At 40.1% G+C, this 18481-nt stretch overlaps 1 protein-coding gene across 4 annotated transcripts in view; it reads right to left on the bottom strand.

The window, feature by feature from the left end:
* Positions 1 to 5355: 5355 nt before the first annotated feature.
* Positions 5356 to 18481, bottom strand: part of SCAF11 (SR-related CTD associated factor 11) — a 47460-nt gene continuing 34334 nt past the window's right edge. For all 4 annotated transcript variants that reach the window (XM_032106466.1, XM_032106463.1, XM_032106464.1 and 1 more), the window contains 6 exons: positions 18341 to 18447; positions 12082 to 14568; positions 9711 to 10054; positions 7033 to 7251; positions 6471 to 6590; positions 5356 to 6100 (listed from right to left, as the gene is read on the bottom strand). In XM_032106466.1, the coding sequence (XP_031962357.1) occupies positions 5972 to 6100; positions 6471 to 6590; positions 7033 to 7251; positions 9711 to 10054; positions 12082 to 14568; positions 18341 to 18447 (3406 nt within the window). In that variant the 3' untranslated portion in view covers positions 5356 to 5971. The remainder of the gene's footprint in view (positions 6101 to 6470; positions 6591 to 7032; positions 7252 to 9710; positions 10055 to 12081; positions 14569 to 18340; positions 18448 to 18481) is intronic.

Genomic DNA, 18481 nt, shown 5'->3' with positions numbered 1-18481 from the left:
TAAGTGATTCCAATAGTTTAGGAAATACAGTATGGAATAATGGAATTAAAAATGGAGAAATGAAGTAGAGAGCACTCTTTGGAGCGTTTCTGTTGCAGGCCCTTTCCAGAGCTCAGCACAGCTCAGGCTGCAGCCGCCAGCTGCAAATGTGCCCTGGGTGCCCAGGGTGTTTCAGTGCCAATGACTGACTGGCAGCCTGAGGTGGAGAGCCCTGGTCTGTACTATGGATTTGTGTGCAGGCACTGCTTTACTGCTCCAGGGGAATGGCCCAGTTCAGAACGTAGGTGCCAAAAAGCTGCAGGATGCACAGAGGCACCTTGGTGAGGTGTAACTGCACTTACTGCAGTATGATGGCTCGGCTCCATGTCGTCTGTATTTCTGTGCTTGTTAGTTTAACAGTGATATGGGGGAGTTTGATGCAGAGTTGTTGTCACTTAACTCTTCACAGCTCCAATTTTTGAAAGCTCCTTGAGGGGAGAGAGCAACTGGCAATGTGCGTTTCATATTACACGATACACAGCATTCAACCCTTACAGATATTTTTGAAACGGGTAATTGCAAAATTTCTCTTATATGTATTTTCTTTATTATAGGTGACTTCAGTGTTGCCACTGCTCTTTACAACTGATGGAAAATGTCCTGTGCTCTCCAGTGAGCATCATCTCACTGGAGCACAGTCATAAAGAATCTTTGTTGCAGCTTGGCTCTACTTGGCATCTTCTTGAAGAAGAGTATAAATTTCTTGGGGGGGAAAAAAACCAAAACTCTATTACACTGATTCCAGGTTAGCCATATTTTTAAAATGAGAAATACTCTTTTATCTGCAGCTACATTTCTTCTTTCCAAGTGTTTTGCAGCATAGGAAGGATGCTAAAAGCATCTCTTGCCAAAGTAAACATTGTTTCTCAATCATCAGTGTGAGTCCTCTAGAGGTTGTGAAGTTGTCAGCACAGTAACACAGCGCTTTGTTGGCCTGTGGTCTAACTCCACTGAAAGCTATTGCAGCACTCTTGCCTGGGAGGAGGAAATGTGCTGCAGCTGATCACCTCTAACTCGGCTCCTTTTTGCATTACTTTATGTTCACCTTCGCTTGATGATGCAGCTCCCAGTGTTCTGTGGGTAGAGCGCAATGTCAGAGCTGCGCTGCGCAGCCATTAGTGTTAATTACTGCCTCCCCGCCTACGGTTTGGGGCAAAGCACATCCTGCATTCGAATCATTTTATTACTACTAAAAAGATATTGTTCTCATTTTTTTCTTGCTAGTTTCAAAGTTCAGAGGGGAGTAACCTGGAGGGAGAAGCCCCAGAGCACGTAGTGAGGTGTGAGTGCAATTCCTATCACTGCCCAAGATCTGCTGCCATGCAACAGCTGGGAACACCCGTCCTCGTCCCATCGTCCCATTGTGCTGCCTCCCTCTGCCTTTTCTACCAGGTAGCTACTGGGCTGTTGGACATTCCTTGCATAAGTGGCTACAGAGAGCTCTGTGGCTGATGTCCCTTGGCTTGCGGGATCAGGGGATGTGTGTGCCGGCTGCAGAGCCTAGCAGGGGCAGTGAGCTGAGGGAGCCAAAAGGTTGCTCTGTGTCCTGCGTGGCAGAGGGTGCGCTTGCAGCATGTGGGGCTGCAGGGGCAGGGCAGCTCCCTGGAGCTGGATGGTTCCCCCAAGGGAATGAATGAGGGGGATTTCACAGAGAGGTTTGAATTCATGGATCATTTTCAAGTGGCAGAGAATTCAAGGCTAATTCTACTGAGTAAAGTTATCACCAGTTTGTTTGTGGTGAGATGGCAGTATCTTCTTAAATTACTACACAACCATCTTGGTTTTAGAAGTCTGCTGCTTTTCACCTGTTTGTATCAGAATCATCATTTGGGTCGTGACTTCTCCCTGTCTGTGGCAAGAAAACGAGAGCAATCAGAGCCCATTCCTTTGAACACTGATTTACTGCAGGTGAATAGAAAGGCAGTGTGAGAGTAACAATCTCATAAAAGTGAGCATGGTAAAGTCTGTCTCGTGCTCTGATGTTGGGTGGCTGTTGGACAGCTGTTCTAAGCGGATTTCCTGCAAACTGCAGTCTGAGTGGCTATGTAGGTTTTGTTCTTTGGAGGTTTTGAACCTGCATGTCCACAGGAAAGTTGCTGTCCTGGCGAAGAGTAAATTTTTCTTTTACACCGATGTCTGCTTGTCCTGATCTTTGGGCAGGACACTGTGTTTTTATTGTTTACAACAGTTACATGGCAAATCACAAGGTATGAAACATTCTCTAGGACAGGGGGTTGTACCTTAATTCCAGATTTCCTGCTGGCCTTAGTGGGCTCCTGTGACATTTTAGGCAACTGACCTACAACTAAACTCGTAGTTGACCCACAGCTCGTCAAAAATTGAATTCCTCACCCTGACCACATAACCACATATTTCCCCAGTAGCAAGTATTGCTCTATGCTTATTAGAAATATTTATGTTTAAATAGTCCTCTAGGAAAATCCATGTGATTCCAGGTTTAGGGCTTGACACAAGGCCGTGTGTAAGCTACATTCCTAGTCCTAAAGAACCCTGAATTTTTGTAAAAGGCTCTGGAATTTAGTGAACTCTGACTTCCATTAGTTATTTTCTAACATTACGCTTGCTACTGCACCAAAGCATCAAGAAATGCCTGGCTATTTTTGGTTGATGTTCCTTATAATAAACTCAGTGGGTGTTAGATTTAAATTTCTTCAGAACTTTAGGACTAATTATAGGACAACCTGCTGCCAAAATTTCTTGTGTTTGGCTCCTGCAGTAATTTGTGTTGGATTACACTCTGGGTTTGATGAAATTGGTGATCTACTTTATTGTCCTTATTGTTGTCTCTACTATTTATCAAGTACTGATCAATGTGAATATTGTAATGGGTAATAATAATGAAAAATGTTTCCAGCATAGCTCCTTACCCATACCCTTCTCTCACACCCATGCCAGCCTTACCTATGGCACTACCTCATGAAGGTACAGTGCTGGTAACTCCTGGAAGCAAAGTGATGCCTGGAATTTCGAAGTGATGCCTGGAATTTCGTTCCCAAGGCAGGCCGGCTCTCCTGCCCTAGAGTGCCCTGAGGGTGTTTCAGTGCAGCTGCTCCCTGCTTTGGTCGGTGCTAGTCGTGTGTAGGGCACGCCCAGGGGGTGAGTCCTGCCCTGTTTGCTTCCCACAGCAGTGTTCCACTCATGCTCTGAACCCCTCGATGTTTTGCAAGTCACAGGGTGAATGGACCCTCTGCCACCTGCTTTTGTGTTTTTTCCAGCTTGGAGCCCCTGGAGACCGGCATGGCAGGGTGAAGACTAACTTAAACGAGATGTAAAGGAGGGGGCACGCAGACAGCATAGAACAAGATAAATGCACGGGCACAGAAGGAACAGGAGCTGCCTTGCTTTCCAAATCAAACAACTTGAGCCAGAGCCATTTAAAACCAAACACTGCCAGCTTAGAGAAAAGAATTTATTAGAAACTGTTAAGCACTACACAAAACTAAATTTTAGAGAATTTTTTTCAGTAGACAGCACTCCAGCCTGCATATACAGTACTGTGGACTTTGGGCAGCCACTGTGCTCATAAGGTATATCTTTCAGATGAGACATTCAAGCAGCATGCACAGTGAGACAAGGGAAGGAGTGCAAGGAAAACCCTTTTGATTTGCATAAATTCACAGGAGGTACAGTTTTGTTTCCCACAAGGCAATTTGGATTGAAGGAATCACCACTACCCTGGAGGCAGCAAGGGGGCTCAGCTCCCCCCCTTTGCCCTCAGTGCTGGCGCACATTGGGACTTTTCAGTAGAAGGTGTTTGAATAAATAGAAATACAGCTTTCATCCTACTGGGACACAGCCAGGACTCCGAGGTTGCTGTACTCCCCTTTCAGGCAGGCACACCAGCAGAGACCTCACTGCTTTTCAGGAGAAACAGGAGCAGAGTCTACAGATTAAGGCAATGCATTTCTTTAATTCAACATAGAAATTGTAACAAACTGCGTATTTTCTGATAAATTCTGGAGTATTTAATTGTAAAAAATAAAGTTACTGATCACATGCTACTCTATCTGCTATTCTTCATTAGGTTTTGAAATACAGTGGAGCATCGCTACAGTCACTGCCCCAACAATGTGGCAGCCAGTGACAGCTTCTCTTCCACCCAGGAGCTGCAAACCAGGAAACTAATGACCCCTGCCTTCTCCCAGTTCAAATCCTCCCTTGTTTCTTCCCATCTCCCCCAGTTTCCACCTCTCTTCCAAAAGAGGAAAAAAACCCCATGAAACACTTATCTGACTCCTGAAAGGAGCTTTATAGCAAGGCTCAACTGTATAGACTAGAAAAAGATACAAAAAGTGATTAAAATCCAAAAATTCAGAGAAGGAAAACGTAATAAAGTACGCATGGCGTGATAAACCAGGATACACCTAGCAATTTGCTACATTTTTCAAAAGTGCTAACCAATTTTAGTTTAAAGTAGTTCAAGAGATCTTACAAATTGCTACCATAGTGTAAAACTGAGTATTTTGAAAAATCTAAAACCTGACTTGACTGTAGAAAATGTATTATATCTGTTTCTAATTTACATAGCATTTGTATTTAGGCACACAAAAATAAATATAGACAGTCAAATGCTTCATTAAGTCTGCAGAAAGTTATAGTTAAAACCAAGCAATCAACTGTTGTGACAAACATCACATTTTTAGACTTCTCTCTCTACACCACACATGTGTACCAGGGTGGATATCCCTTATTTCATCCTCAGGCTTCTGCAAAAGTTACTTAAGAGAGTGAGACTGTGTTTTCTGCCAAAAACAGGTAATTTGGCTGGCTACAAAGAGATAATTTCTCAGAAAACTGATACTTTCTGTTAAAATGTTTTATTCCTGCTTCTGGGCCAGGCAACTTCAGGCTGGAGCAGAAGCCAGGCTGAGCTGTTACGGCACAACAGGACTGGAGGGTTAGTGACAAGATTTTAATAGCACTGTGTAAGAGTAAGGGAACAAATCAGAGTAGGACTCCTTTGAGAAGGATCTCAAGCTGTTCTTTCCCTAAGGAACACACAGTGATCCCAGTATTCCAGCAAGTCTCCCTGCTGCTTCCTCAGTAAAATTGGTTTTACCTTAGGTGTAAGCATTCCCCAGGCACATTCAGTGACCCCACAGCTTTCCTGATTTCACTTGAAGAAGAAACTTTTCTGTTTCTGAATATCCAGCTCTAGTACACTAATTCCCCACTAGCCTAAGGGCACAACCTGAACTGTGGTTATCAGTGTGTGGTGACTGAGGGCTTTCAACACATAAAAATTATTCAAGTTATCCCACTATCTTGAAACAAATTGAAAAACATCACAAACAATACCAAGCAGCATAAGTTTTATTTGGTGTTACAACAGCTGTGCAGCACCCATGCTTTTGGGCACCACGTTTTACTGTTTATGACTTTTCTTTTCAAAATCTAAACGGTTGTTCAGGCAACTCCATGTGCTTTTTTAATATACATATTGTGACCCCTGCATTCAGCCTGTCCAGTTAACACTAGAAATATTTGTCAATGCAATTAATTATTTCACCTTTGCTATAATTAGGGAGCAATCAAAAGAAAAATTTTACTTTAATCTGACTGATCACATGTACTGTACATACCTGTTCCAAACCCAGCGTACTCAGAAGTTTCTAATTTAATGCACTCTCTTATTCAAGTCAAAATGCTGTACATCTACGTATCCACACAATCGTACATTCCTAATGATTCTTCTTTACACCTTTATTCTTTTTAGACATCTGTTTTTAAAAAGGAATAAAGAAGTTGCCCTGCAGATCTATATTTCTTTAAACAAAACATTATACACTACCTTGAAAAATAATTTTATCAAAACCAAATTCAAATCACTGTCATGTACAATTTTCAGTTAACAGTTCACATTGAAATTGCACTTTGCAGATAGAACAAAACTAAAAAATGAAAACATATTCTATTTCCTTTCACAGGAGACTGCCTCTTCAGGATTTTTCTTCCGTGAATGCTTGTATTTGTCTACATACGCTTTCACTAGATTTGCCACTTTTGCAGAATTCACTTCTCCGCTCTTGCTATGACAAACCTACAACAGTTTAAAGAACAAAAACACTTGAAACACTTCCGTTGATTTGCCATAGTCCCATATTATTCATTTATTTCCCCCACACTCCTGATTATTCCATCCCAGGCAAAACATATTTTAAAACTCCTAATACTTTCCGATTGCTTCCCAAATACTTCTGAATTCCCATTCAACTCTTCCACACAATAACCAGGTTCTGTTCTGAGAAGCCAAGGAAAGCTCTTGTGGATGGAGAAAGAAGAAAGCTATTTTTGCTTCTCCCTCTTCGCCCTTTCCAGCAACTATGAGCTGTTCCCACAAGAACGAGAAATGCAGCCCAAAGCCTGCCCCAGGTGAAATGTGTGCAGCTCGGATCACTGCACCAACTCACTTTATCCACAGCTTTCCGCACAATTTCTTTGTATTCCTCCTTAGTGATATCTTTGTTTTGGTAGAAAGGTTTAATCGCGAGCTTGACCTCTTGTGCTGCTTTTTCTTGAATTAGCAGTTTCTGAAGAGAAAACAAACTTGAGTGTTATTTTTCACTGCCTATGTATCTTTATCAATCACAAATTAAAACTTCACAGGAAAAAGGTTGCTACAGAAGATTAGAAAACCACCAGCCCCCCCACACACACATTTCAGCTCTCATGGGAGCTGCCTGTACTCTGCTAAGAACAGAACATTTTCCCACAGCAGTTCAAGTAATATTCATAATAGTGCTGCTTTAAAGAAGACTACATTAAAGAGTCAGTTGCTAATCTGTGTCCTATGGCTGCCACAAAAATATTACACACACAATGGTATGGAGCATATTACACTGAAGGGTTATTGTCATAACTTGCTATTTTTTAGTATATCAAAATGCATTTACATAAAAATTAGTATTTATACATTTTAATGTAAATATATAGACAGTGTATATATAAATATATGCTGAACTTTGAACTTGCCTGGTCCTTCTTCGAGCTATCTGCACTGGCTTCCACTGTTACACTTGCTTTGTTTTCTCCCAATTTTACAGCTGCATTAGAGCTCTTCACGTGACCTGATGACGTTGCATTACCCGAATTTGGTCCCTGAACTGTTCCCACGTTTCCCAGGACTGCTGCTGGAGCAGGCAAGGCTGGAGCACTCATGCTGTTACTTACATGAGCAGCATTTGGAACACCCTGTTTTAAAAAGTTATCAGCTGTTAATAAGTCATTCTTCCATATGGCAATGTGCCTTTCTAGGAGTCTCAGCTGCTGCAGAATGAGCACAAATACTGCATGCTTTGGTTCATTACCTAATTCCCACACTGCCCATTATTATGGAAAGTACATACATTACATTAGATCTACTCAAAGGAAAAAATAAAAAGAAGAGCTTGAGAAGTAAAGCATCTTCCATGTCACCACAGTGGCTGCCAGTTTCTAGCTCTGATACCAGTAATAAAGTACCCTGCAAACAGGCATGGAGGGTGTTAGTACAGGGGGAAGGAAGTTTATGGCTGCAGAATCAATTTGATTTACAAAACAGGGCTGTGATAAGTAAACATTTTTTAAAAAAAATCAGCACCTAAACACACATGCAAAAGGTATCTTAAGCCATACTTGCATTCCTGCATCATAATGATGCTGCTTTGAAAACATCTATTTTCATATTGGTTATCAGCTTGAACTTGCAAATGCATTTCAAATGTAAATACACAGGCTAGAGATGAAATGCTGGCTGAAGTACCAGGATCTGTTTTTCAGGGAAAGCCATTTTCTGGTCATTTCCAAACATCACCAAAAGGCACTGTACATACTTGGGAACTGAGAAATTAAGTAGCTCTCAGACTTCAGATAGAGGCCATTTTTAGCAAAAGCCCAAACCATCCTCCTGACATGTTTCTGGCAGGCTACACTAAACACTGCCTTTTTGCAGGTCATCACCATTACTTCTTTATACATCTGCATTTATCCAGATGGAAAATAATGCAACAGGAATTTGAGCTCTTTGGAAAGAGAAATGGAGCTGTTATAATCAGCATACTAACGCTCACCAGCATGCTCTCTTCATTTTCTTTTCAACAGGAAGGACAGCTGGTGTCCTGCAGTATTCAGTCATTTCTATTATGCTACCCCTGAGGAACCGATGAATGAAAGCTCAAAGAAAAAGCAGCAGCGGCTCCCTAGAGCATTCAGGTTCATGGACGTCAGTCCACAAAAGCAGGTACGAGCAACAAGTGTAACACGGGCTTAACAAGAAGTAACTGTGTTTTGCAGCAGTACACAATCTTTACAGAAACACATTTATTGCTGCATTAGATACTCATTTCAGAGGCTGGTAGCCTATATTCTGACTTCTTACACTTTTGGAGGTTAAACTTGCTGGATTTCCAATTGTGAAAATATTTTAATTACAGACAGGAGGCATTAATCAAATCAGCAAGCAATCTACCAGGATTTTAGTTCCAGAAGTACCTTGCTGGTTTACTTTGCAGTGTATTAAGTTATTTCGTATGACCTGCAACCCCACTCAGTATTTCCCACAGCACTTAACTCTCCTTGTTCTAACTTAACGAATATGAACAGATGACAGCAGTGAAAAGTGAGAACAATGTAGGCCATTTATCAGTTCACTTCAGATCTTTAGAGATGATGCATGAAAACACAGGGTTAGAAATTGTTTGTTCTAGAACATCACTTTTTCAACCTGCAGTGTAGGGGAAAGCATTTTAGGTTAGAATAGGCAGCAGCAAAAGAAAAGCACAAACCCCAGTAAGCTCCTGAAGAGCCCTTTACTTATCATAAATGCAGCATTACATCATCTTGCAGGGCCATGGATTCTCCTCCAAGTTGTTCATATTCCTTTCCCTGATATAAAAGCTCTTAATATAAACAGCTGGCTACAGGAGGAGCTCACATACACGAGAGTTGTTTTAAAGATATCTTGAGAGTCATAAAAAGATGGTCTGACCTGCGCATGGCAGAGTGTTTTTGAAACTGGAGAAATAAAGTGGGAGTTAGGTCTCAAACAGGGCATGCAAAACCGGGAGAATCAGGTAAGAAGGGGGAAGTAAAGAACATCAAAGAGGCCTCAGAAATTATTAATAAAAACGCTCAAAAGATTACACAGAATAGAAAATGCATGTATGGGGAAGCCACTGAGATGGTGACAGCTGGAGAATGGAAGTGTGGAACAAATGGGTGCCATGCAGTACTCAGCAATTTTCCTCTGCTGATAGACCCCATGGGATGAGAAATGCAACACAGAAGTTTAGATCACTTCCTACATGCTGCTGAAAGGGGATTCAAACATTTCCTAAAATGCTTAAAAATCACATTTGGAAGGGGAAAATTTAGTTTTGGAAGCAGGTCACTTCTAAGATGAAAAAGGTAATGGACAAAACTGATGAAATTTTTCAGTGTTCCACTACCACAGAAACCCAGTTATGATGTTGTGTGTTGTTATTATTTAAAAGCTACAGTCTCTGAACAACCCATATGCTCATGGATGCTTCCACTTCAAATTTGGTGTGGGGTGGAAGAAAACAGACAAGAGAGAAAGAAACTGCAAGTATAAATTTATGGTATTCGACATAAAGAATCCTTAACTGGTATTATTTCACCACTGCTCTGCCATGGCTTCTGATAAAGCATACCTGCAATTGTTTTCCATCTTGCTGTGAAGCAATGTAGTTGACTTGTTGAGATGGTGGGGGTGGAGGTGGAGGCGGAGGTAATCCCTGAGAAATATTTGTGGGAGCAGCTACCTGTATGAGAGGCACTCCGGTAGGGAGATGCATGGGCATTGGAGGGTGGACGTTGAAAGGATTTCGTTGCATATTCATCAAGGGAGGATGGACACCCACTGGATACGGGAAGATATTCATAGGTTGGTGCTGTGCATTCACTTGTGGCATTACATTCATTTGTTGATGCATCATATTTATTGGTAACTGAGAACCATCACTTTGCTGGTTGCCTTGGTCTTTGAGATTTGGATCTGCAAAAAAAAAAAAAAACAGACAGTATATCAAGAAGAAATTCTGTACTTCATAAAGCAAAAGCGGAGCCAGGTGTTTAAACTCTTAATTAAGGACAGATTATCAAAAAGCTTTCTATAATCAGAGTATTTTCAAGATATTGCATTACATTATTACACAGCACTCACCACCATATGTCATGAAACCAAATGCTAGCTTCCAAGTTTAAAAAGTTCAGGTTAATATGGAAGCCTGCATTTTGAATTTCTGTTCTCTACTTCTTCCTATAACACAGCCAATAAATTATTTCATCACAATGAAACCGCAATTTTTCACCAAAGAGCAGGAAGACAACATAATTTATCCAGTTCCACAACTGCAGAAGGTTAGTCACACATTACCACAGCAAGTCTCTGCTTCCCTTTGCCTGAGTCACACACACTCACTGTACAGTTCTGGTAATTACAGAAATACTCAGCTGGGATTTTTCACACTGAGCAGTAAGTCATCCTCAAACAATTTCAGAGATACTCATACTCAGAAAGAGTTGTTCCAAAACCCCATAGTGGTATAACAGGTAAAGCCTAGAAGTAAAAATAAAACTCTTGGGGTAGCAGGTAGCACTTCTTAAATAAATTACTTTGATATCCAATCTTCTCTTCAACAGAAGCCAAAAAGTTAAAATCTAGTCACAAGCAGCAAGCCTTCCAGAAGTCAAGAAATTCGTTTGGAGAAATGATTGATAGGCTGTAATTTAAATGTCCTTCCTTAGAATCCCTTTCTTGAGGAACCCTGACATCTAAATCACAGGGATCGCAATCTAGGGCCTTACGTGTCAGCCCAAATCCTCATTTTTAGCGATAATGGGATAGCAGAATCACTGAGGTTGGAAGGGACCTATTGAGACTCTCTGGTCCAACCTCCCTGCTCAAGCAAGGTCAGCAAAAGCAGGTTGCCCTGGAGGACCATGTCATTCCGAACCATGTCATGATGGCCTGTTTTATCCAGTTATGAGAGCTTGCTGTACTATTCTCAGCTGAATTCAGGTTCCAAAAGTGAGTAACAGCATGATTGTTCCTGAACTATAAGAAAAAGTCTTTGAATCACAAAATGCTTTCAGTTACAGGTTTGGTAATCTTTCCCTGCAGCAGATTAAAGGGTGAAAGTGTTGCCTCAAAACTAGGAAGCCACTGATGCAGTTGTCTCTCAGAAGAGGGAGAAAACTGCTGGCACATGGGAAGAAAATGGATAAAAATGAAAGGCAAAACAAGGTGACAGTGTGAGAGTGCAAGTGCAGTTGTCTTTAGAAATGGATTTTATAGTTTTTAAATTCAATTCACATCTACCTTTAAAGATTATTAATCAGGGCATTAATAATCTGTGGATGACTTCTTAGCTATTCAGAATCAATCTCATCCACAGTTAACTTATTTCTACCAAAATGTTTATTTCTGGCAGGGTAGTTGTCTTTTAGATATAAAAACTCCTCAAAAACTAATTTAGACTTATATTGACATTTTAGAGGAATTTTAATACTGAAATACAGTAAAAGCACTGGTTTTGTATTTATAAATTTCCCTAGATTTTTTTTTTAAAGCATTTCAACAGGACTGTGCTTATTTAGGAGCAAGATTAACATCAACATGGTGCTTTGTCATCCCTAAAATCTGTCGTGTGGGTCTGCACAGGCAAATTCATGTCTTTTTGAAACAAATCAGCCTTTTTAAAATTGTGCAGATGCCAAAAGTAACCATGAAGAAGATACGCTTTCTCTTCAGCCAAATCAATTTACTTCAGCAGCACTTTTCAGATGCACACAGTCCTTAAACCCAAACTTGAACTTTACTCAAAACCAAGAAGCCATCAAAATACAAGAAATCACCAAACTCCACACCTTTACCCCTCCATATTGTAAAAAGAGTATGGATTCACCCCAAATTATTTTTTAAAGAACTAATCAGCAGACCAGATCACAGGACAATGTGACAGGATTTTAATCAGCTACTGCATCTGTGACTAAGCTATTATATTTCAAAACCATTAATACCTTGTTCAGGTGTCTCCTCTTCTTGTCTCATTCCCCATCCAGACTGTGGGCTCGATGAATTGCGTCCCCTTCTTGAATAATAATTCTGCACATCAGCAGGTAAAGTCTTCCTCACAGCCCAGCTGGATGCAGATGTCCACCCAGACCTGTCGGCGGGTGTATCGAACGAATACTCTTGCTCATTCTTACGCTTGTATGGCTGCTGTTCTGAGAATCTTGAAGCTTCATTCCCAGAACCATTTGAGTTCCCTGAGAGAGGTTTTCTGTTTTGCCAGTGATTGTCACTCTGGTCTCCAAACATGAAACCACCTCGGCCACGCCCACCTCGGCCACGCTGGCCTCTCCCTCGATTTGGAATCCAACCTGAGCCAAAGTTTTTATTCCAAGACGGTCCTGCATTATCATGCCTGCCCTCTTCCCAATGTGGCTTCTCTCTCTCTCTATTCCTGACTTCAGGAACAGAGTTTATCCTCTCCATTACCCAGTCTGGACAATCATTCCTCTGCTTGTCTGAAGAACATTGATCATCATTGCTTTTTTCTGTATTGTCCTTCTCTTTTTTAAGATTTTCACTCTGTTTCTCTTGATCACTTCTGTATCGATCATTTCCCCTGGGACTCCTCCAGCTGTCATTTGCCCATCTCTCTCTCCATCGAGGTGAATGACTTTCCCTCTCATTTCTAGAAAATGACGTGCCTTTATTTCTAGTCCTAGATCGTGATCTTGATCTAGATCGTGACCGTGACCTAGACCACCTCCTATTCCTTCTGTCACGATCTCTTCTTTGATTATCTCTATCACTGCTTCGAGACCTAGATTTTCGCCTTGGAGGTGAATCCTTAGTTCCTGATCGAGATGATGATCTCCTGCTTTCCCTGACAGTTTCCCTTTTGGGAGATTGAGATGGTGGTTTTTTCTCATCTCTGAGCGTGTCTCTCTTTGGAGAGCAAGATAAGGATCTCCTTCCCTCTCTCACATTTGCCTTCTTGGGTGATCGTGAGCTCCTGTCTCCAGTTGTCTCCCTTTTAGGGACTGGTGACTGAGATTTCCTGCCCTCTCTCCTAGAAGGAGACCAAGTTGTCGATGGAGAGTGAAATCTAGATCTTCTAGTTCGAGCCTTTTTCTCTTTTTTGAGCTCTGGCTGGCACTCTCTTTCTTGAGAAAGAGTTTCATCTTTTTCATCAGAACCTGATGCAGAGTTTCCCATATCACACTGTAAGGAGTTCACTTCTCCTTGCTCTGTACTTTCAGCTGGTGGTAACTGCTCAATCTTAGGTTCATTCTGGTCACTGCAAAATGAGTCACAGTCCATTGGTATCATTTCATTGTTATCTTCACCAAAATGTTTATGTTCAGCATTTACGTGTGGTGATTCTGAAGTTCCACCCTTTTCACTTTCTGAAATGGTGTTCTCTTCTAAGGGTTCTTCTGATGTACTGTCCATAGAAATACTGTGTATTAATGCATCTGGTTTTTCATCTTGAACAGGTTTTGTATTTGCACAGTCTGCTACTGGTTTTAGTTCAGTCTCAGAATTATCTATTTCCATGGCTTCAGGATGCTCAGGCAATTCACTTCCAAGGCTCTCTAATGGCTGTTCTTTTCCCAAAGGTTCCAGATGTTCCAGCAATTCATTTTCTGGACTAACTATGGGCTGATCTACTTTTGTCAAAGTTTCTGTGTTCTCCATTAATTCTTTTTGAGGACTACATGATGCCTGATCTACTTTTTCAGAAGTTACATGGTCACATACATCATCTTTGGGACTAGCTACTGTTTCCATTTGTTCAAGAATATTTTCACAATTGTCCTGATTGGTAAGATCTACTTTTTTTTCAGTAGCCTCTTTTACTTCAAATTCCTGAATTTCACTTCCTAAAGTTAGTATTGGGGGTTCTTGGAGAGAAAAACTTACATCTGCATTGCCTGAAGTATCTTCATCTCTGTCACATTCTCCTGTAGTTTCCTCAACTTCTGCATGCTCGCTACAGCTTTCCAATCCATTAGCAGATTCTGTTTCCACATTATTCTTCTGTGAGAGGCTTGCATTATTGCTTTCATTATCTGACTGATGGTCTTTATCTAAAGTTAGAACTGCTTCAGGCTCAGCAATGTCATCATCTTCCACTGAACCACAGGGCGATTTTTCAGGACGCACAGAACTTCTGAGTTTCTTTTTAACTGCAGGTGTTTGTTGTTTAACTGCTCTTTTAGACTTGCGTTTTGGAGGAGCCTTCTCTGGTTCTGCATGAGTTTTATTCAGAGATGGGTTATTGCTATCAGAGGCACTGCAAGCAGAACTGCTTGATTGAGGGGAGCTGTGAGACTGACTCAGAACCTCATTTTTGCTGTTTCGTGCAGACCTCCTCATAGGAGTAGTAGTAACGGATTTCCTCCTACTTCCTCTAGTGCCAGATGAACCAGAAGCTTCCTTTTTCTCTTCTCCTTCTTGGGTACATGCAACAGCATATCCTTTGCCTAAAGATTCTAATAAAAATAGAACACATTAAGATTTGATAATAACCACTTATCTGAACATAGTTAAGAACATCTGCAGTGTAACAGATACCCTCAAATAATACAATTTAAGATTTAGTATGAAATACTGCCACAGCTTTTTTTTCTTTTTTAAATGAAGACTGGTTGTTTTCAAGAACAGAAGCAAGTTAAAGTGACACATCAGACATCTGAACACACACTTTAGAAGCAGTGCCAGCACGGCTACATGGACAGTGATGGCATTCACAATGAATCTGTTATTGACATGGCTGCTCAAAGACAGTCAGCATTTAAGCTGTTAGAAAAGTAATGAATTATCCACACAACGCTGTTAGCATATAGCAGTTCCTGTCAGTCTATAACACAGGCCTGTTGATAGTGAAGCTCAGCACTAGAGAAAGGGACATTTTCCAATGGCCATCAGGGGATGATCACACAGGCAGCAGTTGATCAGACACAGCAATGACAGTGCAAACTTATTCACCAGTTACAGGGCAAACTGAACTTAAACTCTGCCACAAGGTACCCAAGGTGCCTGCAGCATTTAAGTGAACAGGGAGTGCAACTTTTGGGGCAGCCTGCAGTGCATCAAAAAAACACTAAAGCTCTACAAAGAATGATTAAGGCACACCTAGCAAGCAGCTCATCTCTTGTGTTAGTACTGCACTAATTTATTTCATGCCATCTACCATTTGACAAAAGTCTTGGTAGGGAAGCCAAGGGTTATATTCACTGCACAGGGAAGACTGCACTGCCAATAGCTATGAAGGCTTATGGAATTAAAGATAATTAAGTAAATATACTTGAATGTAATACTTCAGAACTAAATTAATTTCTTGAGATGTCCATTAATTTGTTTCACACTTTGTGTAGATTTCAGGAAGCATCAAGAATGTGGTGTTTAAATGAATTATTTTACAGCTTCAATTTCATACAAAAATAGTGCAAACTTACTAAGAAAGATTAATTGCTATGGTTTTTGCAATGAATCTCTCATATCACAAATGTGATTTTAACTCCTTGTACAACATTATTTCCCATGCTTTTGCTACACTAAAATATTTGTCTAATGTATGCATAAGCAGATTTTATAAAAGTAAGATCGGAATAAGAAAAGTAAGTAACAGCAAAAAAGCCTCTTTCTACCACTTACTACTTTGTTAGCAGAACAAAAAAAACCTTTCACTGTATTAAATGCAAGCAATTATGTCAGAGAATGAACTCCACAACCACTTCGCTAGCCTTTAAAAGAGCAGAGGACTATAATTACATCTTCTGACCTTCCTTGCAAACACACAATAATTTGCCTGAACATGAAAAAAAATACAATAGTGGTTTTGGGATTCGTATGTCCAATGATCAAATGACCACTTAAGATAATGAAAACCAACAATATCAACTGTATAGAAGGTACCATGTCTTTAAAAGAAAATATCATGATGGTAAGAACTTCCAAAGGAATTTCAGGTGACTGACACTATTTCGGTTATCTACTCTACCAGTCTCACCAATCATTTTGTTACAAAGTGACTTTACAGTGGTTAACCAGCACTAACTCAAACAGGTGGCTGTCTCAGACTAATTATGTCTTCAAACCTACTACAGTAGCCAGGAAATCAAGTCAGATGTTACATGACATTTCACATTTTTAATATCTGTGATAATTTTCTTCAAGGGAGAAGTAACCATCTTGCAATAATAAAAAAAAACCCAGCAGAATACAAGTGGAATGTACGAATCCGGACAGAATTAAAAGCTGAGTTATTTTTCTAACACATTCAAAATCTACATGTGAAGCAGAAACCTCTTTTTAGCATGCCTACTACTTAAAATTTTAACAGAAAAGCTTCACAAGCTTTGGACTTGGACCAAATACAAGGCATTTCAGCTCACTGACTCTTTATTGAAAAATATTTTATCACACAAAAACTGCATAATGCCAGCATAAATCATAGTAGTATTTGTAGAGTCACTAATGCATTTTCAGGTCAAATTAGTAAAAAAGACTATTAAATGGTAACAGACTTTTAAAACTGCAGCAGCTACAGGGATGATTCAGGCACTGCAGTTCCATGATCATCACTGGTATTTGTATGCCTCATTGAACTACCCTGGAAGCTACTGTCAGCTGGTACTCTGATGCAAAACTGTATACTTTAGGTGTGACCAAAAGTTGAGGGGAGTGTAAAAAGAAAACAAAAAATGCTTATGATATGACCTTAGGCACAATTTAGTAAAAAATGCAAGAACCAGTTTGCATCTTTTCTTAAATGCATCTGTTTTCTTCATTCTCCTTTTCTCCACCTTTTTAAAAAGCCAGTGTCCTTTGATATATATATTTGCCATGCATCTCTAACAGTATTCTGTTAGAATACTTTCTCTTTACCTTTTCTTATGCATGTCAGCCTTTTACTCAGATGCTATGTAAAAACTAAATAGGGAAGGAATACTCACTCAACAGAATGTGACTAAAATCCTCAAGGGACATCTTCATATCCACCATCCCTAGGTTTTACTAGTAAATTTTAAGACTCTTACTTCCTGCATGCTCCTTATCAATGGAAAGTCTTTAAACAAAACTTGAAGATTACTTAGAACTCGGAATCTTAAAACATTGTAGTATGTCGGCACTAATCTTAAAATTCAATCTTTTTCCACAGTAGAAGTATCAAGCTTCTAATCAAGAAAACTGACAAAATTCTGTTCTAAATATAATTTTTTAATGCTTCCAGTGCATCCTAATAAAAAAGCCTGACTATAGAAATAGAAAGGTAGAAAGGGAAGTCAAGAGGTATGAGCTAACATGCATACTACTAGAACCAAAATGTGGAAGGATCAGTTACATTGCACTGCCAAACATCAGAGATCTGAGGAAGCAACCTATCCGCTTTTCACAGGGAAATGTGGAGATGAAATACATACCTTTAAAAAGAATAAAGAATATGAATGAACAAAGAAAGTTCTTCATGATCCTTCTACTACCTATCTCCTTCCAGCAATTTACTTCCACACAATTTTTGTAAGCCAGGAGACCCAAATCTGTCCTATCTCTTTGCCTTCTAGGCAAGTGGTGTGATTCCCAATTCAAAGAAGGTATTAACTCTAGCCTTAAAAAATAGGACTCCTTTGTTTCCACTTCTTTGAACTTGTGCAGCCTTTTGGAAGAGAAACTACATTCTTGCTGAGTGTGGAGACAGAGGCTGTTAAAGTAACTGGAGGAAGGCAATTCCTTCCATGTCTTGTCTTCTGCCACTTTCCTGACAGATCCTGGAGCTCCAGTACTTTTGCAAGCTTTTGCCTGCAGAGCTTGTAGATAAACTGAAAGAGATCCATACACTTCACTGCTTCCTGACTAATGTTCTTCTCTGTCAGAGAAGTTTGTTCCCGACACTGCACAATATACCTCTGAAACACACCATTCTTAATGCATCAAAACAAGATTTATCCTTGAACAATGGGAAACGAAGAAAGAAGAGCACAAAAGAAAAAAGTGTTGCAATTAGAAATAGAATTAAGTTACATAAATACTTACTAATTTAATCTTCAAAAGAAAAAGTTATACCAGCTTTGGGGTGGATGATTCATGGTCTGTATTCCAATTTCAGAAATTAAGTAGCTGGCTTTGAAATAGTACCAAACTGCATCGAAACAGATTTTTTTTTCACCGTTAAGTGTAACTAACTCTGTTTGATTCCTGATAGTCATATTTTAACAATACTCCACATGAGCTATAAATAAAACTTACAAAAAAAAAGTTTACCAAAGTTTTCTGAAGGCCTGATATTTGTTGGAAGAACTCTCCCAGCCACTGCAGAAGAAGTGAGAAGAAAGGTCTCAGCTTCAGCTCCATAAGATATTAAAGGAACTCTGGAAAAGTAAAAGCAAAAGCAGTAACATTAGT

The sequence above is a fragment of the Corvus moneduloides genome, chromosome 4, assembly GCF_009650955.1.
Source record: "Corvus moneduloides isolate bCorMon1 chromosome 4, bCorMon1.pri, whole genome shotgun sequence".
In the NCBI taxonomy this organism is placed as follows: domain Eukaryota; kingdom Metazoa; phylum Chordata; class Aves; order Passeriformes; family Corvidae; genus Corvus; species Corvus moneduloides.
The sequence above is the reverse complement of the archived record's forward strand: the minus strand, read 5'-3'. Positions and strand labels throughout refer to the sequence as shown.